Source organism: Corvus moneduloides, chromosome 10 (genome assembly GCF_009650955.1).
Source record: "Corvus moneduloides isolate bCorMon1 chromosome 10, bCorMon1.pri, whole genome shotgun sequence".
In the NCBI taxonomy this organism is placed as follows: Eukaryota; Metazoa; Chordata; class Aves; order Passeriformes; family Corvidae; genus Corvus; species Corvus moneduloides.
In genome coordinates this window covers 14,089,175-14,116,915 of record NC_045485.1, presented here as the reverse complement: position 1 = coordinate 14,116,915, position 27,741 = coordinate 14,089,175, and the positions used below count along the sequence as shown (strand labels likewise).

At 38.1% G+C, this 27,741-nt stretch overlaps 1 protein-coding gene across 20 annotated transcripts in view; it reads left to right on the top strand.

Moving 5' to 3' along the window:
- DLG1 (discs large MAGUK scaffold protein 1) overlaps positions 1-27,741 on the top strand; it is a 149,689-nt gene that overhangs the window by 33,600 nt on the left and 88,348 nt on the right. For 17 of the 20 annotated variants that reach the window (XM_032118987.1, XM_032118996.1, XM_032118984.1 and 14 more), the window contains one exon: positions 17,951-18,115. In XM_032118987.1, the coding sequence (XP_031974878.1) occupies positions 17,951-18,115 (165 nt within the window). Of the gene's footprint in view, positions 1-10,655; positions 11,135-17,950; positions 18,116-26,852; positions 26,961-27,741 lie in introns of those variants that run through there. The other 3 variants (XM_032118986.1, XM_032118988.1, XM_032118993.1) reach the window with 3 other exon arrangements.

Here is a 27,741-nt window from a genome sequence, read left to right as displayed (position 1 = left end):
TTTTAAAAGCTGTTTGCAGAGAATTTTGTGGAAATAAATGTCACTTGTATGGTGAGAAATTGATCCATTTCTTTATTTACTAACTTCCTAATAGGTTGTTTACTGGATCTCATGTACACTGCTGGTTTTAGGCCAGGAACTATAGGTCAGGTGACTGGAAAGAAGTCTGTAGTTGGGCTAGAAGACGCATGGTCTTTATAGCTCTGTTCCTGATCTTATTTTGATTGATTGAAACTCTTTGGAGGCCATCAGGTTATTATGAGGAGATGGAAAAATTCTGTTTTACAGTGTGTTATATAAGGGCCACTGCAAATTGCACATAGACAGCTGAAAGTACTATTAGAGTGGTGAGGGAAGTGCTGTCTGGGAAGGAGGGGCAAGAAAAAAAAAGTTGAAATAGTTTGCCTTGATGGGAACGTGTTAGGGAACATGTTTCCAAACTCAAAAGATGGTAGTGATTTTTCAAATGAGATGATGCTGGAATGGGAACAATAAGAATTAAGACAAAATAAATTAAAGCTGGAAATCAAAATGATCCTCGCTGCTAAAGTAATTACTTAATAAAAGACTTTTATAACAATAATGTAGATAACACAAGCTCATTATAATGTAGCTAGATGATTTTAAAGATCATATTAAGTTGTTTATTATGTGTTTAGGTTGTGTGAGTGACCTAGCAGAAAAATCTGTCTCACTTTGCATTTTGAATGAAAAGCATCAGATTGGGTTGGATCCAAAAATGAGAATTTTTAGTCATCTCAAATTCTTTAAGCACCATTTGTAGCATGTTCTAATGTATCTCTACTGTCACAGGGATTGTAAAAGTACATATCTGATAACTCTAAACAGGGAAGTTAATTTCAAAATAGGATTGTTTCAACTCTGTGACTGCTAACTGGCAATTTGAAAACCTTTACTTTTTCTACCACTAATGAAAATATTTCTTCATTTGTTCATTCAGATGCTCAAATAAAATTTAGGTTCTGTGCATCGGCTCACCAGTGTACTGCAATTTATAAACAGCATGTTGAAACAATTTGGGCACCAGATTGTGACTGTAACAAAGGAAATTAAAACCCTTCTGATAGAATCAACTTGTTTCTTCTCTGGTTTTGTTTTGAATTCAGATCTGATGCTTGGATCATAGTGAATTTTTTTTTTGTCTTTGTAGAGAGTGAAGTGTACTTCTGTTAAACGAAGACTTTGGAAGCAGGAATATACTCTCGTCTTTAGCGGTTTGCATCCTTCCCTTTAAAGGCTGCTGTTGCAATCAGGGAAATGCTGTCGAGTGGCAGTGGAGAACTGCTGCCCTCTGCTGTGTTCAATGTGCTTTGTTCAGGTTAAGAAACCGGGACAATGCGGGATCTGCTTCCCAGAATTTGCAAAGCTTCCTTATCCCTCCGACATGTGAAGTATGTGAGGAAGTTCTTTTGAACGGTAGAAAGAAATGAAGTGTTAACTTACATGTTAGAGAACTGATATTAATTTGTTGACTTGCTGATCATGAAGCTGTAAAATCTTGTTGATACTACATATTTTTTTATATCCCTGTATTATTTTGGAAATTCCTATATACAGTTAATATTCATCCACCACCCTCATATAAATATATGCATGTGGTAATTTTCATTAAAATTGGATTATCCCAGCCCTTATTAGCCTAGGTAATGATTTTCTATAATATGAGAATGGGCAACACTAAACCATTTTTATTTTGGTCATCTCTGCTTTTTTTACTGGAATGTCTCAAAGGACTTTTGAAGACTCTGGCAAGTATTGCTTTTATCTCTTCCTTTCTTAACTTAAGCTTGTGTGTCATCAGCAATCCAAGTGCTATGAAAGTGACTTCAGCTCTGTGTGATGACTTCTCTTACAGCATCAAATAAACATACAAGGAATGTGAAAACTTTCCTGCTTGCATTCTGTGTTGTTGGCTTTGTTAGACACTGCATAGCACTGCAGTTCACAAGTGCATTAAGCTTTTTGTAATTTTTATTCCCTTTGCTTGTCCCCTTTCTGTTGTTCCTGTTTGTTGTTACATCAGCATTTCTTTAACCAATAGTTAAGATTCCCAGGGGAAGCCTTGAGTTGATCAGTCTCTGATGCTCTGGTGATGCAAATGGAATTCTTCAGTGTACAGGTACTCCTTAAAAATGGAGTAGGACTTGTGGGTAAGCTTTGTGGATCTCTTCCAACTATGACTGGTAATTCATCTTAAGATGAGGCTTAGGTTAGATATTAGGAAAAACTTCTTCACTGAAAGGATGGTTGGGCATTGGAATAGAGTGCCCAGGGAAGTGGTGTAATCACCGTCCCCAGAAGTGTTCAAAAGTCACATTTCATTTGGGGATATTGTTTAGTAGTGAACATGGTAGGGCCTGGCTAATGGTTCTACCTGATGATCTCTTGAGGTCTTTTGCAGCCCTAGTGATTCTATTTGATGATTGTAAATGAAGGACAAGTTCCCACTTCAGTTGCTGTCCCAGTCCATCACACAGCATGTGAAAGGTTTCCTGAGATAGTGATTACACATTTTTATTAGACCCTGGTTTGTTGATTTGCTCTTTTCCTTTTTAATTTGATATCCTGGGCAATGAGCTCTGTGGTACTTTCTTTTGTTTGTTTTCAAACATCTGCTGGGCAATTTAATTGTCTGCTAATGCCTGTGTTGTCCTAAATAGTTAGCTGCTTTTTATGTCTTTTCTATGCCATTCATCTCTTCAAAGATTGAGTGTCATATTTCCAACTCAGCTGCTTGCTTTTTATAAGATGAAGAGCTTTGTCAGTTAAGCTTCTCAATAGAAGCCACTGAGTATCTTTATCCTTGATGTTATTCCCTGTAATTTTTTTTATTTTTCTGGCTTTTATCAGATGAGATGATCAGAAAAAGTTTCCAATAGGCAAGATTTATGATTCTCTCAAAGTTATACAGAAAAGAAATACTTTCTGGTTTTCTCTGAGTTTCTTTTTTTTCTGGAGCTAATAGTTTTGCTCCACTTGGTGGTTTAAAACCCCTCTATAATTTTAGTTGAGGCACTATTTTCCAGGTGTTTTAAAGGCAACAGAAGGGAGGAAGAAGTGGAGAATGACCTATATCAGCTATAACATACCGTCACATTCACTCAGGTATTTGGGTCCTAACTGAAGTAATTTCAAAGCTGAAGTAGGGTGCTATTTTCTGTAGCATCTTGCTAAAACATACTAAGAAGAAATATTCTATTTTGGACAGTTGTCTTTTTGAAAACAATTGTTATAGAAGCTAGAGAGTGACAGTCCTGTGTGTATTTAGAAAGTATTTGAGCATCCACAGAACAGCACTGTCATCTAGATTCTGTCCTGATCTCAGCAGACTGTTTTATAATTGAGATGTGATCGGTTTTCACTGTTTTTAAAACAGCAGGACTGGAGGACTGAGTTGCGTTTTTCTCTGGGAACAATCTCACTGTCTGCAGGCGAGGGAAAAACCCCCACTGTTATTAGTATTGTGCAAGCACCTCATCTCCTGGCTATGAGAGGTTGTTAGCCTCAACTCTTTTCTGCTCTGCTGCTTTGATGTAGCACCAAATATGTCAAATTGCAGTCTCTTCTTGACGTGGTGTTAAACAAGCATGAACAGCTATTGAGATGAATCTGGAGTAGTTTGAGGCTTTACCAGATAAAAGACATGTATTATTAATATATTTTCTCTTACTCATTTTCACTTGTTTTTTTACCAGTCTGTCCTTATTTTTTCAAGGGAGGCACAGATGCTTTATTAATTATTTGTGAATTATTCAGCAGCAGGTCTACTTTTTGTGGCTACTTTGCACGGACCATTTAGAAGGTTTTCCACTACTGAAAACTGCTTCTCCTAAAGGTGCTCTTTCAAAAAGATAGGATAGGATGACTTGGATTCTGAGCAATTCTACAATATTTGAAGGATCTTCATATGTTACCCATCTGGAACAAACCTCAAAGGTGTTGTCCCTCTTTCCTCCCATCACACTCCCCCTCCAAGTTCCTGCATTAAAGTCTTAATCAAACTAGCCTTCCGTTTAAGCCCAATAGGTGCATAAGGAAAACTATGTTTTGGAGGATGTGCTTAGCCTAGTCAGCCTGGGTCCTACAGAGAACAATCCAGAGTGAAATGACATCCTTGCTCCAGCTTGGTCTTGTCACTGTGGAGAGCAGTTCCAGCTAATTACACTCTGCTGGAATTAATTTTTCCCACTGAGTACAGCCTTGAGAGTATAACCTTGTTTGGCTGGTAATTACCACTTGAGATTAGAGTCCATCCATCAAATACAGATTGGGTGAAAGCTTCACTGAAGGTGTGGGGAAGGGACGAGACAAGGCTGTAAAGCTTTTGGGTCTTTCAGGAGGGCTTTTTATAGTTTATCAGTTTTATCTTTGTAATTCGGTGTCTGTTTTTCACTAGAAATCTTTTTGAGAGTTCCGTGGAACCATTTAGGGCTAAATATGAATACTTTTTTTCTCCTGTGTGGACAGATGGAGGCAACACATCAAAGGCAACTTTAGATTAATCACATACTTTTACTCTGAATGATTTCAGGAATGTTTTTTGAATGCAAATATCTCATAGTTTTTAATACTAAAGGACTTTTCAGGTCAGACTGGTACCAGGTTTGGCTGGGATGGAGTTAATTTTCCTCTCAGCAGCCCATATGGTGCTGTGTTTGAGATTGTGACAAACTGTTGATGAACACACCAGTGTTTTAGCTGTTGCTGAATAGCACTCACACTGTGTCAGGGCCTCTTATTTTCTCACTCTACTGCCCTGGCAAGTAGGCTGGGGGTGGGCAAGAGGTTGTGAGGGGATACAGCTGGAGCCTCTGACCCAAACTGACTGAAAAGATACTCCACATATTTTAATATCTTGCTCAGCAATAATTTAGGAGGAAGTGGGTGTTGCTGAGGTTGGCCATTGACCTGCTGGTGGTTAGTGATTTGGCTTGCCTCATTTGTATGTGTGGTTGGTTGGGCTTTGGCGTTTTTTATTTATTTTTTTAATTTCCCCTTTCACTTATTTATCTTGTCCTATGAGGTTTCTCCTCTTGATTTTGCCTTTCTGATTCTCTCCCTCATCCCTCTGGGAGGGAGTGAGTGAGTGGCTGGTTAGACGCTTACCTGTCATCCAGGTTCAACCTACCATGGACTGTCTCTGGACATGCTAAATATGTTTGAAGCAATGTATTACATTTTGATTTTAGGAATTTTCTGGTTGAGTTGTATTCTAATCACAGTATAGTCTATTCAAAATACAGTAACATTCTTTTTTTCCCTCACTTAGATGTTTCTAATATAATTTTCCACAGTGAATTTAGCAGAAGGTCAGATAGACACATATCTGCTGCAAATACGATGCCTTTATTGGATCAAACTTCAAGTATTGCAAAAGGGAACCATTTATTTTCAGTCATTTCCTAGTCTGTATTGAGGATGTTCTCCTGACTGGTGGTTTCCAGCTAGGGAAAAATAATGTTGAGTTTTGGCTTTCATAGTAGTCATACTAGCCAATTCTGTGACCTCTCTCATTCTAGGGAACTCCTTGTGTGAAAACTAAAGATGTAAATCATGCTCCAGTTGTGCTAAAATACTTTCAAAACATCTAAGAAAAGGAAGATGTTTCACTCAGGGCATTTTTAATTCCAAAACATACAATGTCCTCATGCTTGTCTTAGAAAACATGACTACCTATAACTTTTTGTCAAGGTGTGCGACTGTTTTAATATAAGCTCCTACACAGCATTTTGCTACACTTTCCCCCCTTTGATATTCTTAATCTGTCTTGTATAAATTCTGCTTGTTGTTGCTTAGGCAGCCTTACCCTCTCACTTGTTTCCCCTTCCTTTGGTGGGGTTTTTTTGGTGTTTATTCCTATGCTTGCTACCTAGTGAGAAACTTGCGCATGATTGATATCCTTAGAGACCTCTATCCCTCCAGTCAGTTTGGCTGAAGTTAAGCTGTAGTGTTAGAATTACTAAGAGGCAAAATATCTTTGAAATGACACTTGGAATATGTAGGACCTCTATGCAGTGGTAATTGTCAGGAAAGTCTGTTTTTCATGAAGTTTTGCTTCTGAACACTCTTCAGTCTGTCACCACGTATTTTGAAGTCTGATTATTTTTGCATTTAGAGGACATGACAATGCAGACACCTCTGGGTTTTTCTCCAATATGGCATTATATTTTCCTCCTCTGTTTTGGACTGAAAGAACTCCAAAAGCAAGCTTATACAAATGCCCATAGTGATGGTCACTCAGTTGGGAAGGGAAACAATCTTGTCTTTTTTTTGTCTTGACTTATCAAGGCTTATGAAGGACCTCATTGGAGTGATGTCCCAGATCTGTCTTAGATGTAACAATTTAAGACTTGGAATAAACTGGGAGAAAAATCACAAACACCCACTGAAAAGTTTCTATTCATAGGACCTGTTCTGGGCTTAAATGCTGTTGCAGGGCAAGTTTACAAAAACAAAAAAGGCAACTATTAATCAGCTTCCTCTTTCCAAAGTAACATTTTATATTCCTTCTTAAGTTAATGAGGCTGTGGTATTCTTCAGGGTTTTGGAAACTTAAGACACAGACAGCTGTATTTTGCAAATTTTGTATATGAGAGTATTAAGTTTCTTAAAAAGGAGAGATGCACATCAGCATTCTGAACTGGATGTGCAGCAGTGGCTGCTGGTCTAACTCTTGCAAAAGGATTTACCTGCCAAGCTCACAAAAAGATGTTTCTAAACTATGGAGATCTGTAAAAGATGCCCTTTAGAAGGGGAATTTCAGCTCACATTGTTTTGAGCATAAAAACCTCTTTGCCCAAAAGAACGGTGCAAATGATTTTTTTGGCTATTTAGGAGAATGCAGAAACAAGCAGTGCATTTTTTGGCTACTCTCTCAAAATTGGCTTGGATGGTCATCTGATACTTCAGGGAGCAAGAACTGCAGAGCCAAAGAGCTTCCTGGGTGCTGATGGATGCAGTTTGCACCAGACATCAGTTGTTCTCAAACTAGTGTTCATATTTCATTTGCCTTATAGAAAATGCTTAGAAAATTACTACTCCTTGAGTAAGAAATCATTACAGACATTACATTAGAGCTCTGTGCTAGTATGGGGTAATCTTAAACCAGCATCCAAGTTTTTTTTGCAGAGCTCTTTATCATTTTGAAATTCTGTGTACTCTTTGAAGACCTTACAGACTACGATTATTCAGAAGAGAGGATAAAAAAAGTTTATTAGATGTAAGTAATTCTGATGCTGAAAAGTGTATTTTTCTTTTTAATTGGATTGTATTACGTATCCCAGAAGTGTACCAGGTCAGGCTTCTGGGGAAGGGACACCTAAGCTTGAGTCCCACCAGCTTGACAGGTGCCTGCAGTGGTACTCAAGGGACGTACTCAAGGGACATACTCTATACTCTGTCTGAAGAATTATGAAGCCTTTTTCCCTTTGGTTTGGCAGTCTGAACAGTTGGTACATTTGTCAAGTTACACCTTCACCACTCATTTCATTAAAAGCTCCAGGTTTTGCAGCTTATGAGATTGCTGTTTCTTAAACTGTGTTGTATTGAGGATACAGGTGGAACATATGAATCGATGAAATTGGTACTACTTGTGTTCAATCAAGAATAGTTGGCAAGTGCTGAACTGAAGCATTAAGTTTCTATGAAAGTCTTACAGTATTTTTTTTTTTTTTTTTTAATGCTGCATGGCTCCTGTTTCTCTCTATCCAATATTCTTAGTGCTCAGGGAGTTTTGGAAGTAGGAGCTTTCTTATTTTATGATAACAAAATTAGTCTTGCTCACTAATTGAAGATCATAATGATGTGGGTATTTTTATTGCGCATGTGGGAGCCATACATAAAGATGGGTTATTGCCAAGTAAACATTCAAACAAAAGCTGAAATAAAGACATTTCATTTTATGTAGTGTTTTTGTAAGGATTAAACCAGTTATTTTCACTCAGAACACTTTTGAGGAAATGTGGAAATGGTGAGCTCTGACTCCAGGAGCTCAAGCTTTTATGTGATAATACAAAATACAGAGTAAGAAATTGAGAATGAGTAGTGATAGGTAGTTAAAGCCATATTCTTCTAATTAATGGCTTAGTCATTGTGTTAATACATTATTTTTTGTGTTTTGAAATGTTAATTCAACCTTCAATTTGAATCAGAGCAATAATTAAGTGTGGAAATGTTTCTTTAGAGCTCAAAAGTAGACATGGAAATAATTGTTTCAAATGTTTCTCTATATGAGAACATACTATATGTTCATATTTCAGCAAGATTTATGTTAACTGTTTTTTTTAAAAAACCTTTTGAGCACAAATAATTGTTTTGAACAAGTGAAACCTTCATTACAGTTAAATCTCAGGATTTAGTCAGCAAAATATGTAAGAATATATTTTAATTTTATAAGCTTAAACATTGTATTTTTAAGCTTGTGGGCAGGCAAATGTGTAAAGTTTCATCTTTGTATAAAGGTCAAGACGATTTTATAGTGTAACCAATTTATTTATCTACAGCTGCAAATATATGGCTGAAAGATTCAGATGTTTTATGTGGTCTTCATCAACAATGTAGATGTAATTGCCTGAAGTTACTTAAGCTTTCTCTTCTTTATTGTATCTCACTGATGGAATGCTTTGTGGATGTGTAGACTGTATCTTCCTCTTATTGATTCTTCTATGCCTGTGGCACATTAGAGCTTATATTTTCTGCATCACAAAAAGCTATTTCTGCAACATTCAAGAACTGCTTTTGGCTCTTTGACTTTGTTGTCATGAAATTGCCACACATTTGACTGTGTTATTTCAGTAAGAAATTATGTTATTACAGTGTGATTAGAAGTATGGAAGTAAGATGGATTGTCAATCCATGGTGCATAGAAAAGGTTGTTTTGTGGGATAGGAATATTGCTGTGTTTGGCAAGAGAGAGCACTCTGTGCCTGTGTTCCTTCCCCTTGTGCAATGTGCCATGTGTGGTGTTTGAGTATGTGCTCTGCCCTGCTTCTTCAGTCAGGTGTCTGTTTACTGTGACCCCCCCCAGCCAGCAGAAGGAGCATAAATGGGTTTTAGGTTCTTCCATCAGCGTGTTCTACTTAGGGTTACCCTTGGATATTCTTGCAAGCAAAACATAGTCTAACTTAGCTAGACAAAGAAGGTGCATTTTTGTTTTTTTTTACACTCTTTGTTTCTTTTTCTGTGACAAATAAGTTGAGTGTTAGATTTTTTTTCTTTGGTCCTGCCCATATTACTGTACTCGCATGTGGAAGTGATCTATTGTGGGAAATCCTGTCTAAGGTCACGGCACATGGCGGAAAGAAAACCATGCTTATTAATATGGAAATACTGTCATCGGTAATCCTTGGAGAGTCTACCAAGAACGAGGTCCTCATGCAAATGAAGTTTATTTTGAGGTTTACTGTGGGCTGAGTTACACATTTTTCTCCAGACATCTTGCCTTAGTTTTGGTTTCATCAATCTGCGCATTTATCTAGAGATGACTGTCTCAGTATAATTCATGAAGTTACTAGTTTCTGATCTGGAAGTGTGGATGCAATTTTACACTACACTAAACTTGCAACCTCAGGGGGTGCTTATCTGGTAAACCAAATGAAGTAAAAGGGAGATGACAAAAGGCTGCTACAGGTGTAAACTTAAGTGAACAGTCATGTCCTAAAGAGAGTTCTTTACAATACCTCTTGATGCAATAAAAAATAGGAATGATGGCTAATGTTATTTTATTGAAGTTTTTTGCAAAGGCAAGTTAGTTTATGGTACAAGAGCAGTGTAATTGCAGAGGGCATGTTTTGGATCAATTTCTGTAATGAAATTTATTAAAATACATAAATAGATTGAAATCCTGCAGAGACCCCTGGACTTGTAAAAAATGAAATAAAGTTTGAATCCTATAGCATTTGATTAAAAAACAAACCCCAAACAAACCATTTAAAAATTTTGCATCTTAGATTTGTTAGCACACAACAAAGAACAATAAATTCTAAGGAGTCTATGACAGTATTTACCTCAGTTCCAAGGAAAAAAGCCTTTTTTTCTTCAACTCTTTTAAGTGTTCTTTTAAGTCTACGGTTGTTTGAAATGCTTTACCAAGAGCTCTTCTTAATCAAATAGATGCATAGTCCAGATTGTTCATGAGTTCATAAGTGATAACGGGGAAAAATGGCAGTTTCTGATTTCATTGTATTGAAGTTGGAGAGTATTCATGTATTTCTATAGATGTTCCTTTATTACTTTTGGTAGACCATTAGGAATTTTACTCAGCAATTAAAGACCATTTTTTTGGCGTGTCAAATAACCTTGAATTTTTAATGTTCGAAAATGAGGATTAAATATCCCAGAGCCATTCATTTTGTGGTCTGCTGACACTTCCTTGAAAAAGCCAGTGTAAATTGCAGATCAGCAAATTCCCTGCTGTTAAGCTTACAACGTCCCTGGTTTCATAATTACACACAGCTGATTTTAAAATGGGTTTTCACATGCTCATTGGTGCAGTGCGAAAGCACCTTGCAGGAAGCGTTGGGTTTATCTCTATCGGGCCGTGTAACGAGTCCCTTGCTGCAACATCTCGCCCCTCCCCTAAGCAAGCAGCACACACTGAGCAGTGGCTCTGCTGGAGTTGCTTCTGTTTTCATGGAGGAGATAGCAGTCCTTGCACTGCAGCAGGTGGAGCTGCCTTGGATCTAACCCGGGCTTCTGGCTGAGAGGATCCGAGTATTACTTTGGGCTGTGAGACAGTTGTCACTTCAAGCTGGCGCTAACGTAATTAAATACAGAGCTGACTCAAAAATTTTAAAAATGGACACGGGATTTTTTCTTTGCTTTTTTAATAAGATCTGGCTTCTAACGTGAAGCAACATTTTTCCTGAAGGATTCAACCTATTTATATAAAGGCTTATTTTTGAACACTATGGACCTAGATTAAATGTCAAAGACAGGCAGCAAGCAGCGCTTACAGAGGCATTTTTCTGGAATCTCAGTCACGGATCGATTGAAGTGCACAGGGTCTGAAAAAATGTCTCCTAGCATAAAAAACTTGGATTGTTTTTCTCCGATGCTATGCCACTGTAAAGTAGCATGTACCAACAACACAATATCTTTAATGTTTGGATGTAAGGTGGGTCTATAAAAGGACTTTCCTGGAAATGTAAGCTGCATTTAATGAATGATTGCCTTTGTGTATAATGTAACTGTACCTTAAATTTCTGGTTAAATAAGTGTGTATTTTGTTCCATGCCTTACTCAATTATCTGAGCTCTTAGTGATGGTGACAGAAGTAATGAATTGTCATGCCTACTGTTTAAAGATCCCTTTGAACAACATTTTGAATTACTGAATGCCGCATGTAAAATGTCGTCATTCTTCATTAATCAGCATTAATCATCATGTAATCAGTTTATTGCACTTGGCTTTCATTTTCTTCAGCTGTAGAGAATTAAATACACAGGAGACTTGCACTGAGATACAGGGCTGGAAATGCCTCCTGACATCATTTTGATGGAAGCAATTGTTAGTGGCAGGTTTGGGTTTAACAGTGCCCTCGGGCATTAAGTCATTTTAGGACTATATCAGCTGTTTAGGTTTCAGAGGAATAAAACATATATAATTTGGTAATCATCAGAATGGTAAACAATATATTCAGTGTTGTGTCAAAAATGTTTTTTTTAAATTTTTTTCAGTAAAATTAACAGGCAATGTCAAGGATATGAGGAGAATGTTAAGTACTGGAAAGCGCCTTTAAAATCAAAGGGATATGTGTATGAAGTCACTTTTCAGGCAGAAATTAGGAAATCTTCCCTTCTAAAACTTTCTGTATATATTCAGGGTTTCCAAGTCAGTGTTTGGTTTTGTTTTTTTTTAATATTTCAGCTAGATTTTATTTTATAAAGGCGGATCAGTTGTGTGTGTGCATTTATACTCGCATATATGCATGTGTGATGCATTTATATATACATATATACACACATAGATGTATCACAAAATCTTGATGGTGAATAAATGTCACCAAGGTTGGGAGGGAGGAGTCTGAATTTTTATGGTTCTTTTGATAGTGTAAATATTATAAAACTTGAAGTTGAATGCTTTATTTCCAGGAGGAAGACTTTGCCTTGTTTTGAGTCTGCTTATCCTTCCTGTGTCCAGAGCATTTTTCGCTTGGAAATATGTATCTATTTATTGATGCAATTTGGAAACTACCTGATATAACACTAAGATTTCTTTCCTTCTTTTTTGTTTCTTTTTCTAAGGAACCGCACACTCCTTATCTATAAGATATACTCATATTTAAACAATGAACTTGGGAAGAAAGCCGTGGAATGAAATACTCTCGGGCTGGATTTTGCCCGTTGAGCTGCAGAGCAGGGATGCTGTTCACTTTAAGAGCAAACTAAAAATATCCAGCCAACATGCAGCCTGCACTTCGGGCATGTTGTGGCGGGGCCGAGCGATGGCGGCGGTTCCCTGCGCGGCCCCTGCGCGCCCGCGGCCCCGCAGCTCCCCCGGCGCTGGCGGGCGCGGGGCGGCCGCCGGGGGGCGCTGCTGGCGGCGGGGGCGCGCAGGGGCCGCGGGCGCTGCCGGCGCAGGTGCCGGGCCTCGCTCGCCTCCATGGCGGCGCCGGGCAGGGCAGCCACAGCCTCCCGAGCGCGGCTCACTCGCCAGGGCCGTCTGTACCATGTCTTGGGCTGATTGTGCACAGGCTCGAGTTATCTGCGAGTAAGCATGGCGTGCTGTTAATCCCGAGTGGGTGCTCCATGCTACCTACATGCTACCTACATGCTACCTACATTGTACCTCTCTACTGTCTGCATCCCAAACGAACTGAAGGATTTCTGTTTGAACGGTAACTTGCTGGTAGTGCAGAGAGATTTTGCACCAGGCACTTCTCAGTTTTTGAATAAAAGTTGTTGGGCTGGATAGCACTAAAAATAAAATGCTCTTGTCCTCTGAGAAGATGCACCCTTTGAATACTGAGTAAATACTTAAATGACAATGTGAAACAGTAATACAGGGTTACCTGTACCAGTCCTTCACGTAATGAAACAATTTATCTCACACAAGTACCCACATGAAATAGTGTTTTCAGTTTTTGTCTTTTTTTAGACCACATTAAAAGAACACTCACAATCTTGAGTGTTCCTTTTTTATTTTCTTTTCCTTGGCCTTCTGGAACAGGTGAACTTGATTACAAATATTTCTGGAGTTTTTGTCAATGTATATACTTATCTTCAACTGTTTGTGGACGTCCATGACATGAAGGATTACATAAATAAGTTTAACACTAGCTGTGCATTTTGACATATGATGGAACACTGTGACCTAAATAATCATGTTATAAGCAGTTATAGTCAAGATACAATGTCAAACTGAAACTATCCAAGAAGGGTGAAATGCCTTCTGTCTTTGTCATAGCTGTAGTTATTAGTAAAAACTTAGTGCTTTTATTTGAGAATGGAGCAGTTTGTTACTCGAAGTACTGAACTTGTGTTTGAAAAAGCAAACCCCAAGATCAAAAACCCTCTTCTAATATTTCAAATCATTCAGCTTATCATATGTTGAAGCCTAAGTTGAAAATAGTACTGAATGTCCTATTCCATGGTCAGTTAAGTTCTAAAAAGACATGAACACTATCATCTTTTCCTACATTACTTTTCTTTTGTTATTCACAGCCTTTCAACTTATCAGTATGATTTGCTGTTTACTTGGAAAGGGTTTTTATTTGGCTTTCTTTATTTCCTTGTTTTTACAAACAAAAACTTTTAAAGTTGACTTCAGTTCTGCAACAGTAGAGCATATCTTCAGTTTCACATCATTTTTTTTCCTTTGTGGGGAAGGCACTGTTATTTTCCTAAGCACTAATTTCTAGTTTAGCACTAGACTACAGGAAAGACTTGTACAAAATGCATTAGCATCTTTATTATATTATTCATTTTTGATTAGTTTTGTTTTAGCAAGGTATGCAAAATTTGTCTGTATTGTTGCTCTTGTTATTAGAGTTGTTGGAAGTTGTTTTCTGCTGAAGAGTATCTGGATGACAGAGTTGTGAAAGCTGGGGAGATGTGAGAGCTGTAGGTATTTAATCTTCTCTACCCATTTGTTTTTGATGTTGCATTCAAGTAATTCTATGCATGAGTGGATGCATTGCATGTCAAACAGTGCTTCACAATAGCTTCACTTGCTGGAATTATTTTTGGAAGGGTCCTTTCAGATTTAGTTTAATGGATAAAATGGAGAAATGACTAAAAAGGGACAAGTATTTAAACTTGGGGAATTCTGTGCAAATGGTGTAAAACTACTTGGTTTTATCACGCTGCCTGTTTATACTGCCTCAGAAAGGGTCTGGCCCTGTGAGCTTCTGTATATTTATCAAATTCAAATTATTAGATATACTTAATCAAGTCCTCTTTTGTTCTTAACCTCTTTTTAAACATGGTTGGACCTGTACAGTGAAAATGAAAACCTAACCTAGGGACAGACTATAAGTCAGACTGCACTTTCCCAGGGTTTGTTGTTTTTGTTGTTGGAAGTGAGCAGTAACCTGGGAGTTGTACGGCTGGTGGGTGGGCTAAAGTCTGGAGAAGGGAATGGAGTTTGAAATATGTTATTTTTAAAATACACATAAGAGATTAGGAAGACTAAAGTGAACCTCTCAGAATAAGTTTCCTAAAACTTTTCTCTGCTTCTCCTGTTAACAGGGGATCTCTGTTCTGAAAAATGGTGCTATAAAATGTCTAGAAAATCCTTGTTTGTCCTGCATATTGTTGCAGATACTTTGTTCATTCTTATTATTGTCTAACTTTGCTAGGCCTGAGACTTGAAGCAAGGATGTTGCGGGCCTGAAAAATGATTTTGCTGTGGTGAATTGGGTTCATTTTCTCATCTCATGCAAGCTAGCCCTGGTTTATTAAAGTAAATGGATTTTTCAGTAGTTTACACCAGTGACCATAGAGTTTGGTGACATTTCAAAACTTATTGAGGGTATAATTTAGCCTGAAGATATCCTGTTAACTATGTTGTATCAGAAGAGAAATGTTTTAAATTAATTTTGCCACATCTGTATTATGCAACAGGTGTATATGCCCCTTTGGGGCAGTATCTCTGTCAGAACTGTGTGTTAAATGTTTAGCACTTGCTTGCTTTGGATTTAAAATTATGGTTATAAATTGTAAAGCAATAAAGCTTCTTAAAAAGGAGTTAAATTGCTTGGCCACTACCTAATTCAGTTCTGGGAGGTGTGCAGCTGAGACTGTCTGCAAGTTCAGAGCTGCTTTGCCACACCTTTTTCTTTCTTTTGATGTGTCCATTGCTCGGTTGGCTCTTGTAAATTACGGTCTCCTTGGAGCCTGGATTTGGGTGCAGGATTGCATTCTCTTACTTGTAAGCAGACTAATGACCTGCTCCTAGCCACTGGAGGTGGGTTGGCCCTACTCGTTACCTGCTTTTCTCCCTGTTATGCCAGCGTTGCTGTGTGCCTCAGCTTGTCATGAGGACAAGGGAACTACAGAAAATTTGTTGTTGCTGGAAGAGGGGAAAAAACATTCTGCTGGATTAGCTTGCTGAGCTTGCTCACTGTGTGAAGTCAGCTGTATGCTCCCAGCAAGGGGCAGGGAGATGAAGTTGTACAGCTTGACTAAGAGCAAGTGAATGGGTTCTTGCTTCTTCAGACCCTGGCTGCCCTTGGAGTGAGCTGGGCTGTACTGTGAAATCGTGTCTTTAGACCTCTACGGAGAGGAACTTGCACAGGGCTTTGGATGCAGCAGCGTAATTAACTAGGCATGGCGGAAACAGCTGACTGAGTTCTTGTTCAGGGGCTGGAAGCTCCTGGGAGAGGAAGGGAAGGGGCAGTGGTGAGTGGTGGCTGTTTGACCAACCAGCTCACTTGAACGTGCTGCCTCAGTCAAGAGGCGCAGTATTCAGGGGTGGTGCTCTGAAGTAGAGCAGTAAACACACTTCCATGGAGAGTTAGCTGTTACAAGATACAGTAGTTTGCTTTACTTAAAGCACTTTGCTCAAAAGTAGTTTCTGTGAAGGGCTGTGGTACCTTTCAGAATAGGTAGTAGCGTGCATATTATGTTTTCACGCACTTCACAGAATCAACAAGGTTGGAAAAGACCTTTGAGATCCTCAAGTCCAACCTATGACCTAACACCACCTTGTCAACCACACCATGGCACTAAGTCTTTTCTTAAACAACTTCATCTCAAATAGTAAAGTCAATCTTAAATACTGCAGCAAAATCTAATTAGCAATTCACTTCTAAATTTTTTTTTTTTTTTTTTTTTGAGAAGACTGTAAGCTCTGTCAATGCCTTTTAGGAGAGAATTCTTTACCACAACATTTTCTCATTTTTAATCGAAATAATGACATACTGATCTATTAAAACTTCATATGCACTATTATATTAGAAGCACTGATACACTCTATAATGTAAACGTGTATCTATTAGTGAAATCTAGAGCCTGTTTGCACTCAGTGATGTTCAAGTATCTGTTTCTAATAAAGTATCTGCTTCTAATAAGTATGTCTGGTTTCAGGAAAAAAAGCAAGGTAATTCTGTGCTTTGTCTAAGGTATTAACTGTTCTGTAAAGGAAATTAGTTTTGCTTGACCTGTGATTGTTTGACTAGTTAGTTTGTTCAGGTTTTTTTTTTTTGTGTGGATGTTGTTGTCTGTGCCCTGGCCCCCCAGTAAAACTGGAATGATCCACTTTTACTTTCTTCAGGATCTTGTCTGAGATGATCTGGAAACTAAATCCACTTTCAATTAATTTTCCTGTTTTTCATAATGAAATCAAAGCCTGAGGTCTGCTAGGAATATTTTGGATCTCAAGTCCAGCCAAATACAGTCTTCATCAGGGGAGCAGGCTGCTTTAAGCTCTCAGAATTCCTACATTCTCTGATGCTGCAAGACATTTTCTCTGCTTCTTGAAGCTCCAATGTTTATTTTCTCTAATTGCCAATGTGGTCTAATTTATACTCTGGTAACATACCCTTGTATTTTTGGCCAACACTTTGTTTAATTTATAATTCTTCTCTGTTTCCAATGTTTAATATGGCTGCTCTAGAGAGCTAATGTCAACTCCTTTCAGGGTTTTATTTTGATAAGTGAAAAACAACTCAATCTCAGAAAAAAAGATGAATGGCAGCAGTCTGAGGCTGAGCAATCCAGTATCTCACTGCTGCAGGGAAAAGAAAGAAAAAGAACTTTTTATCTTCTGGTAGTAGTGAGCCATTAAGTTGGTTATCTCATGAAACCTGTCTACTAAAAATTTGAAAAATTAGGGCTTTTTGAGTAACCACTGTAATTTTTCACAACTGTCAGACCTCACCATCTCTCCTTTGATATACATCCAGCTAAGCAGAAAGTGTGGAAGTGTTTGGAGTTGGGCTCTTGTGGTAAGAGAAGTCTTAGTGCTCTTGCTTTCCTCCTTGGAGTTATTTCTTTTGCCGCAAGAAGTTGGTCTTGTTCTTTTCTGCTAAGTAGTGTTTTTGGAGAAAATACACTTGAATTGCTTCCACTTTACAATTGGGTCAAGAATGTGTTAAGCATTACAGGAGCTGGTAACTGATAGATCATCTCAAGCAGTTTCTTTGTAGTTTATCCTTTCCCTATGAACTGTTAATAACTATGTATGTACTTGGGAGTATAGCAGTAGTGTGTGAAAGTGAATTGTGCTTAGAAAATGTTGGGATGCTTCTTATGAACACAGTAAACCCTGCTGGGGTTTATGTAGCTGTGGGACTAAAAGGGCTGGAACATTTTTGGATAGGACCAGTCTTTAAACTAAAAATGCTAATTAAAACTTTTATTTATAGATTTTATTACTTTGAAGTCAGCAAGGTCAGAAGAATAACTATTTCTGTCTGACTTAGATTTGCTGGATAATCTTTTCTCATTTCTGTGGTGGCCTGATCTTTTCCTATAATTTATTTTTTCAGAAATACCGCTATCAGGATGAAGATACACCCCCACAGGAGCACAGCTCTCCACACATTGCCAATGAGGTGACGGGTCCAGAGCTGGTTCATGTATCGGAGAAGAACCTGTCACAGATTGAGAATGTCCATGGATTTGTTTCCCATTCTCATATTTCACCAGTAAAGGTAGGCATTTTTAAAGTTAGAGTGAACTGTTTTGGTATGCTCTTTAGGAATTCCATTTTGTGGGGCAAAAAAAAAAAAAAAGCATGTGAAACACCTCTTTCTGTTTTTTATGGAACTGCTCATTTGTAAAATTTACTGTATAGACATTAAAGCATTGACTTAGTTTCCACAGATTCTAAGTAGACATGGTTGGTGGTAAAATGCCCAGAAAACAACTATAGGTAACTTAAGATTTTGGATATATTTTTGAGGGGCACTGTAGTTTGTGTTGTCAGTTACATTTTGGATTTTCAGTCAGAATCCTGTAGAGTCAATTCTGAGTTTGTTTCTAGTAAGTGTTTTAATTGAGGATCTATGTGCAGTATGTAATAAGCCAAGTGCAATAAATGTCTCTGGGGTTTTCCAGCATGCAGCACCATTATTTTCAAGATTGCTCCAGAACTTGAAGACAAATTTAAAGATTAAGATGACAAACTGAGTGTGAAGTTTGGGAGGGGGTTATAACAGGCAGTTTTATTTACTATGTTAGAAGATAGATGTAGCTCAATCATTTTCTGATGGAATGTGCTTTTGTGTGTTAGACTAAATGCTGTTTTCTATAACACCTCTGAGTCTTTATGGCTGGTTTTGAGGAAAAAGTGGAGAAATTATTTGATACTGGGGACTATTTGGGCTTTAGAGTGATGAGATGGGCTTACATTGTGGTAGGCTTATAGCTTGATACTTTTAGCATGCATTGTTTGTGTGTGATAGTGTCCTTTGTAACTGCAAAGAACAAATGCTGTCACATTGAGAGCAGCCCTGGGGAGAAGGACTTGGGGGTGCTGGTGGATGAGAGTCTGGACATGACCCAACCACATGCACTCACAGCCTTGAAAGCCAAACATGTTCTGGGCTACATCCAAAGCAGAGTGGACAGCAGGGTAGGGAGGGGATTCTGCCCTTTTGTGCTGCTCTGGTGAGACCCCACCTGCAGTACTCGACCCAGCTATGGGGTCCCCAACCTAAGAAGGACATGGACCAGTGGGAGCAGGTCCAGAGGAGGGCACAAAGATGATCAGAGGGCTGGAGCACCTCTCCTGTGAAGACAGGCTGAGAGAGTTGGGGATGTTCATCCTGGAGATCAGAAGGCTCCATGGACATGTTAGAGCCCCTTCCAGTACATAAAGGGGCTACAAGGAAGCCTGAGAGGGAATTTTTTGCTTGGTAGTGATAGGACAAGATGGGGAATGGCTTTAAACTGAAAGAGGGTAGACTTAGGTTAGATGTTAGTAAGAAATTCTTTCCTGTGAGTGATGAGGCACCGGCACAGGTTGCCCAGAGAAGGGGTGGCTGCCCCATCCCTGGAAGTGTTCAAGGCCAGCTTGGATGAAGCTTTGAGCAACCTGGTGTGGTGGAGGGTATTTAAGCCCATGGCAGGGAGTTTGAACTTGATGATCTTTAAGGCCCCTTCCAACCCAGACCATTCTATGATATTTTAAGAAAAAAATGTTTTGAACCTAGTTATAGTTCCATTTTTTTAATTAAGAAGAAAAATTTTTTTGAATGTATCAGCTCTTTATCATTGACTTGTAAGGATTTTGTAGAAGAACCAACTGTAGTGTGTGAGTGAATTTAGTAGTTACTTTCCAGATTTTCTAAAATTTTTAAAATGTATATGATGATACTGAACCAGGTATTTTTACTTAAATCTCTATAATGAACTCTCAGTATTTTTCCACAGTCTTCAGCTAGACAAGCTGAATTGTTCAGCCCTAACAAATAACCTTTCTGAAGTGGGCTATATTGCCCTCTGAAGAGCCTTCTGAGAATACTAATGTGACAAAGCTTTCATTTTTGGGAATGGCTAGGACTTCAAACTTTTCTTGCTTATGAGGTTAGGCACACAATAATACACTTTCGTATGTCTAATTCTCCAAATATACTGATATTCGGAAAGTAATGAAACACATTTTATGCGCAACTATTAGAAATAAAAAAAAAATCCTCTTCCTCTGGGGACTTAAGGTCAACTCTGTTTATTCACAAGCTTTTTCTAATTCCTACAGCAGTTAGTCTTGCCTTTAGAAAGCATAAAGGGATCAAAAAGGCAAAGAGAGGAGCTGTAAAACTGCCTGGAAGAAATTCTAACTTTTCAAAATAGAATTAAGGAGAATTAAGAATTAAGTATAGTTACAAAATATGGTGAGGCCTTTTCAAAATGCTGTGTGTCTTAGGTCTCTGAGGAGGATTGCTATTATTCTCAAATTGGTAAATGCTGGAAGATCGTCACTCAGTAGGGAAGAAAATCATCACGCAGGAGGGAAATATCATTCAGTTTGTATTACCATTTTTAGCATATATCTGATTATTTTCAGGTAACTCCCCTGTATTAATATCAAAGCAATGTACGGTAAATTGAAATTGTTCAAAGCTTTGTTCATCTGAAAACTAGGGTGGGTGCTCCAGGTTTCAGTTGTTTACCAGTGTTTTGTGTAATTTTGAATTCTGATGCTAATTGACTGCTGGCTTGCTTCTCTACTGAAGAAAAAACCCAAGGTTGCTATTGTATTATTAGCATAGCTGGTCTGCTCTGGTTTTGGCCTGATGATCTGCGAGGTATTCATAGTTTTGGCATAGCTCATGCTGAAGATCAATTTAGCAACAACAGCTCTGATTTAAGAGTGCTTTGTGTGATTTATTTGGTAGGTTGGCTTGGTGCACTGTGCAAGGACCAGGTCTTGGCTCATATACAAGATCCTGATCAGCTTTCTTCAATAGTTCATTGCTTAAGGAAACTAAACATTACATGAATAAAATAATAAGAGGAGTTTGGTTTTTGTTTTAAATGTAAATGTTAAATGCACTTAAAATTTCAAATACAGAGTTAGTAGTTTGAAGAAGTCAGTGGTTTTATCATAATATGCTTTTTAAGCAATGCTGCCGAGGGCAGTAGAATTGGATTTTGAGGTATACCTTCTGTTACAGCAAGCTCTCTGCAGTATGGAGCAAGAATATGGAAGAACAGAAGAGAAGGGAGGTGCCTGGTTCTGACTAGTTTGTATATTGTTCTTCAGAGAAGTTTTCAAATACTCTAGGACTTAAAACAGCTTTTATAACTTGCTTGGACAGGTGGATGCTATTTCAAAGAGCAGTTTTTGATGACCAAAAATACAAATGTGTATCCCAAATTTTTAGATGATGAGTATGTGATTGCCATTTATCAAATGTTAAGTACTGTAGTAATTGAAGGCAGTTTATCTTCTTGACAGGAGAACTACCTCAGATTCAGATTGGGTTAAAATATTGCATGTTTGTAGTAAGAGTGAAATAAGAGGCACTAGCTGTGCTGATTTAAAATTTAAGTAAGACTTACAGGTTTGGTCTTGTTAGAGTGGAGCTTTGTCAGTTTAAGAAGAAATGTTTACTTCCTGTGTCTCAAGTAATAAAGAAGGAAACTTGGCCCAGGAGGTTTTGTGTCCTCTGGTTTCTAATACTGCATGAAATGGAACGCTAATGCTGTAAAACAGCTTTTAAAACAAATATTTAATGGTAGAGAACCATGAAGAGATAGTGAAAATGGTCAAACTTCAAATCCTTCACAAATATTCTGTCCCAAAGGTTTTGAAGAATATTTTCAGGTAGCTAGGCAGCGAGTACCGCAATTTCTTCAGTATGGGGTTTCCAAATTCCACCTGGAAACGTGTGGTTCCAATGTGTGGTCCTGAGAGTCCTGAAATTATCTGTTCTGCAGATTTGCCACGAGATGGCGAGCTACAACAGGGTTTCCTTCACTGTAACACTGAATTCAGTGCTGTAGCACAGTGAGATCACAGCCCCTTTGGAGTGACGGGTTTGGAGTTAAAATTTGGTTTTATTAAACAGCTCCAATCAAGTCAATCTGTCACTGATATGATATGGTACCAAACAACTTTTTAAACTGTGGAGTGGAAGCTGAAGTTTTCTATCAAGGAAAAAAGCTTTGAATAACAGATTATTACAATGCTATAAAATAGCAGGTCATGGTGCAATAAGACTAAAAAAACCCCAGACTCTAATCTTTATTTAGAGCAACCTATGTATGACAGATATTTATCATATATATATGATGTAGCATGGCAATTCAGTATTTAAGTGTAGAACCCGATTGGGGCTTCCATATATTTCTGTATTATTTGTGTATTGTGTGTTGGTATTTGGAGCTATTATTTCACTGTTAAGACAGAAGCTCTAAAGAAAACATGTAATAATTTGTAAGATGCTAAACATAACTTGTACTGGAAAGATATACCATGATTAGTATGATAAATCTATATCTTGCTCTGAAATAAATTCCTAATATTGCAATATTCAATGCATTTCCATTATAGCCATAATTCCCATTTGAAATTTGCACAAGTTCTTAAAAACTTTTCGAAGTATTTGATAAGTTTATAAATGATGATATCATGTGGCTGCATGTGGTAACAGGAGGCTAGATTTACTGACTGAGAAAAGTCTCTGCAGCTCTGTCTTTAATCAAATCTTTTTCGATGATTTGTCTCTGGAGATTTTCACCATAGCACCAATCTTCAAAGGGTGTGAGGAAAATGCCTGCACTCGGTTTGTTCCTTACATGTGTCACAGATACGGGCAGCTGAACAGAAATGTTTTAGTTGGAACATTGTACTGGTTTTATAAGTCTAGTAAGGGGCCTAAAATTGCTTATTCATGCTATATATGGAAATGTTAATTATTGACTGAATGGTACATCTGTAAGGAGCTAAAGACTTTCTACTGGTTGAATATTTGGTATCTCTAGAACAGCCTTGTGCAATCATCAGTGGAGTAGCAGCATACTCTAGGAATTGTGAGGAGTAGATTGGGATTGGTGGAGGAAGTCTTTAACTTGTAGTTCCCTAATCATGGACTCATGTCCATATTTCATGTTGGCCACTTTCACACAGTTGGCCACTTCCCTGTCCTCATATGTTCACAGGAATGGTCGTCCCTGTTCTAGGGGTGCTGGGGACAGACAGTGCTGAGCAGGTCAGGCAGTGCAGGGATTGCCTTCCCATTGCTGGCTGCCTGTTTGATCTCCTGCACAGACCTGTCATTCTGGCTGGGGCTGTTGTATTCTGCTAGAGCACTTGTGCTTCAGGTGATGCAGTGAAAATCCCCACTTCCCTGTACCAAAGGGAACATGTGGATTAATGTTGTTAGCCCATTTAAAGCAATTGGAGGGCTCTTTTGTGGTTATTACCTCAGTGACTAAAACTATGGCTTCATAATATTATGACATTAAATGCAAATGAGTTACTGTTTTCCTGTCTCTGAATGATTCCATGATTTTTTTTTTTTGCCTTTTCTTTTATACCCCTTTTATATAGCTTCTTATAGCTTTTGTATTCTTAGTGTTTTTTAGCCTACATTCCTAAACTGATTTGTCAAGCTAGGAGACTAAACATCTTAGAAGCCTCATAGTTAGGGATCAGAAAGCCCCAGACACCAAGGTCCTTTCCAGAACACATTTTGTAAACTGAGATAGGATCATCCAGGGGATGGTTCCTTGGGGAGGGGGGCTCACTTGAGCCTCTCATTGGGGAATCTACCTGATCTATTGGGGGTGTGCATTGCAGTGTGCATTTTGGCGCATTCCACCTGGACATGGTGCACCTTAGGATCCTTGAAATAAATACAGAGGTGAGATACCTTTTTCCCTTCTAACCGTGTTTGATTCTTGATTTTAAGACTAGGAAAAGGCATCATAAACATTGAAATGCTTCAAACTGAAGTGAAATACTGTTCTCCATTGAATAAAAGATGGAAGTTTTACCCCTGAATTTTAACTAAAGGAATCTTTTTGCCTGAGTGACGCACCCAGTGAATACCTTTGAAGCAGTAGCTGTGCCCAGTGTCAGTGCTCCTGTGCTTTATCTCTGCTTACACCTTGCAGTGTCAGATCTGGGAGAAAATATTCAGGCTCAGTTTGCATTGGAGTGCAAGTAGTCTTGTATTAGAATAAAAGCAGTAAGACAAGAGTTTACCTTCTTTGGCTCTGTGAACCTCTGTTGGAGCTTGTGGTGGTGTATTGAGCAGGGAAGGATCACTCTACACCTACACTATTCACTGCTGAGAGAGGCAGTAGGCTAGTTGGGCATTTTATTTGACCCAGTCCTGTGAGTGCCTGTAGGGTGAGACGTATGTCCTTCAGCCTTTCTTCTCCTCTTACTTAGAAGCAGCAGCTTGTGTTTTTGTGTCCCATATCCTGCACTTTGTGAAGTGGACACATAGTTTCAAAAAAATGTCTAATAGTCTCTCAGTGGTACCCAAACCTTTGCCAAGACAGGCTTTGTAATCCTAGCACAGCAGTTCTGCTGACTACATGCACTGTAGTTTTACTCTGTGAAATAAATATCTTGTGCCCACTCGGTGTATGCCTGCTTTTTTTCACATGTTTAGTCATCTTTGGAAAAGTATTTCCAGGACCTAATGGTATTTAAGCTTAATGGTTTTAAATTAACCCTGATTTGAAACTGCTTATCTATTAGTGCTGCAGTGCTGTGTAACAGCCTACTTATCCTGACTGTAGTATCACAGGAATGAGATATGGCAAGGTGATTCTTGTTCTTAAAATAGCTTCCAGAAGGGAGAGGAGAAATTGGAACTCACTCTGATTTCTGTACTGGCAAAACACGGTGAAACTGTTCTAAAGAGCAGAATCAATGAGCATGTGGAGAAATTAGAGATGAGAAAGCAGTGAATGCATTGCAAAGAGAATTCCTGCTACACAAATCCCTTAAAGCATGTGCTTAAAGATCATCTTGTTGATGTAGGTTTTTAGGTTTTCTTAGATGCACACAATAGATGCACTCAAAAAAGATTATGGAGAAACTTAAGCTGCCATGAAATAAGGAAAAAAAAATTTTAGTATTTAGTTGTTAAAAAAACCCAAGCAAACATAAATGCCCCACCAAAACCAAACCAGCAACAAAAGGAAAGTAAAGGTTAAGGAAGAAGGTTGGTAATCATGGATGGAGGTTACCAGAAGGATCTTGGAAGAACTTGTGTTCTCATTGCATCATCTCAGGGGAATAAGAGCTGAGGTTTATAACGGATTAATGGAATAATCATCTCAGTACTCAATTTACAGTCAAAAAGGCAAATGGAATACAAGGAATAATCAGAGACGCAAATGGGAATATAACTGCATTATCTTATCGCTCTAGAAATCTGCACCATTCATTATCTAGATTAAGAAGGAAAATTTAGATACTCAAAGAAGAACAACAAGAATGGTCAGAGACAGAGGGCAGCTACTGTGGAATGAAGAATGAACTAGTTTGACCCCTCAGTTTGGGAAAGAATTGACTCAGGAGATACCAATGAAACTAGAGTTAATAATGCTGAGTCTCTAAAATGATGAGAATGACTAGGGAATGGTTATTTCAGAAATGAAAATTTGTATTCAGAACTATAGATTAGCAGGTGACAGTTGTTTTACAGCCTGTAAACACAGTGATGTATAATCAGCCTCTGACTTTGAAATAATCTTTCAACTGCTGATAGCCTTTTGGTTTCTGGCTATACCAATCAAGGTATTACAGCATACATTGCTTGTCTACTCTGCCCTTTTTCTTCAACTGCAAACAAGCACCTTTATTTAACTCCTTCCCATTAATCTGTATGGAAATAGCTGTATTTTATATATATATATATATATATATATATATATAATATAATAGTTATATAAATGTGCATATTCACACATCCTTCCTTCAATGCCAACAGTCTCCCTTCCATGTGAACCCAAATCTTGTGCTGGTAGTCTCAACAGGTTCCCTTCTTTTTATCTCCTGGTGTGTCTTCCCTCTAATCCCCTCTGTTCTCTCAAGTGCTTCCCCGGAAGTCTTTTAGTGCTTGTGGAGCTGCTGTTAAAATGGCCTTCTCTGTAAATTGGGAGAGTTTTTCTGCTCTCGGAAAGGGTAGTGGTCTTCATGATTTGAACCGTGCAGGTTCAAGGTTAACCAACAGTCAAAGTAATTTTAACTTCCTCTTTGCCCCAGTAGATTTTCTTGTCCTGCTCCAGTCTGAGCAGGTAGGTGAGGTTATCCTGAAAATGAAAATACTGTTTCCATTTAGAAATCAAAGATCATGTAATTTGCAAGATGGGTTATGATTGTGAGAAGGTTGCAATCTGTTACTTTTTTCTAAATTGAAAGCTTTGTAAAGCTTTACCATCTTCAGCAGAAAGGCAGTGCTTCTGGTGTTAGGAGCATACCTAGAATACTGGGAATTATAAAGAAAAACTTGACCATACCCTCAGACATATTTATTTTTAGACTAGTATTGTACTTTGGTGGTCACACTTGAGAGGAGCTGTTATGCAGTCTTTAATTAAAATGCATTGCCCAAATTCTTGGTAGGTTATTGCTCTTAAACTTCCTGTAATTAAAGATGTGGAAATATATACAAAGGTGTCAGTTTGTGTTTTATAGTAAGAAACAGTTGACCAAATCTGCCCAGTTCTCCATATGGATCTGCTCAATAAATTCTTGTCAACAGAGACAAGAAAGAAAAACTGTAACAGATGGACTCCGGATTAATCCAAACATTAGAACAACCTAAGATACAGTAATCAACATCAAGTCATCCTAGTAACAGGTTGCACTGTTTTCACCCCAGATTTTCCTTGAGCTCTCAGTGCAGTTGGGTTCATTTTGATGACTGAAGCAAGCCTAAGGAGACTTGCATTAAACACAAGATGTTTTTATCAGTCTGGCATGCCAAAAAGATGGGCAGGAGGTTCATGAGCAGGGTGCGGAAGACCAGGCAATTCAATCTGCCCAGATTGGTAGGTTGTCTGAGGTGTATTGTGAGTAATAAGGTAATGATCTTTTATATTAAATATTTATACTAAAATAGATCATTATAGTATAATTGTGATGGGATGTTTACTTATAAGTTAGTTCCAGCAGTAAGATATGTCCTTTTTATTGATTATGTGTATGACACTTGGTCAAGAACTATTCTTCAGTCCTATCTGAACTAATAGTTAAAATAGACTTTCTAGCATCTCTTAGCAAAAAGGGCTAACAATTTTTTTTCTCCATAGTATTTGAGTCCTGAACTCCTGGGTTTTGGCTTAAAATATTGCATAAACTTGTTAATGAGACTTAGACTTGTTATGCCAGTAAAAGTTTATTAAATCTAGAATTCTGAAAAGTGTAAGAAATAAACATGAGTTTGTATCTATGTTTTCAGTATTGTTTTTGTTTCCATGCCTGAAGAGTTTAAGTTGCATAGTCTTATGTTTGAGTATCCAAGTTCTGCACATTTCTTTTGTCTCTTATTTTTTTTGGTCAAAACCTAAGTGATATTGAAAATAAAATAAGTCCCTGCCATTGTTTTAGGTAATTCTTGAATTTTCTCTGTTAATTCAATCAGGTTTTTTTCCTTTAGGGTCTGTGCTTATTTTAGCCAATACTCTGTTTAGCAGAATAGTAGTAAAACTAATATAAAACACTTTTCAAATGCTTCAGGGGGATTGTTGTTTTTTGTTCAGAAAGGGTAATTGAGATATAACTGCTGTTTCTGTTCACAAACAAGTTTTGTTCCTGTGCCTTTTTAATTTTTGGGTGTGCATTCTGCTTGTAAAGTTATGCCCG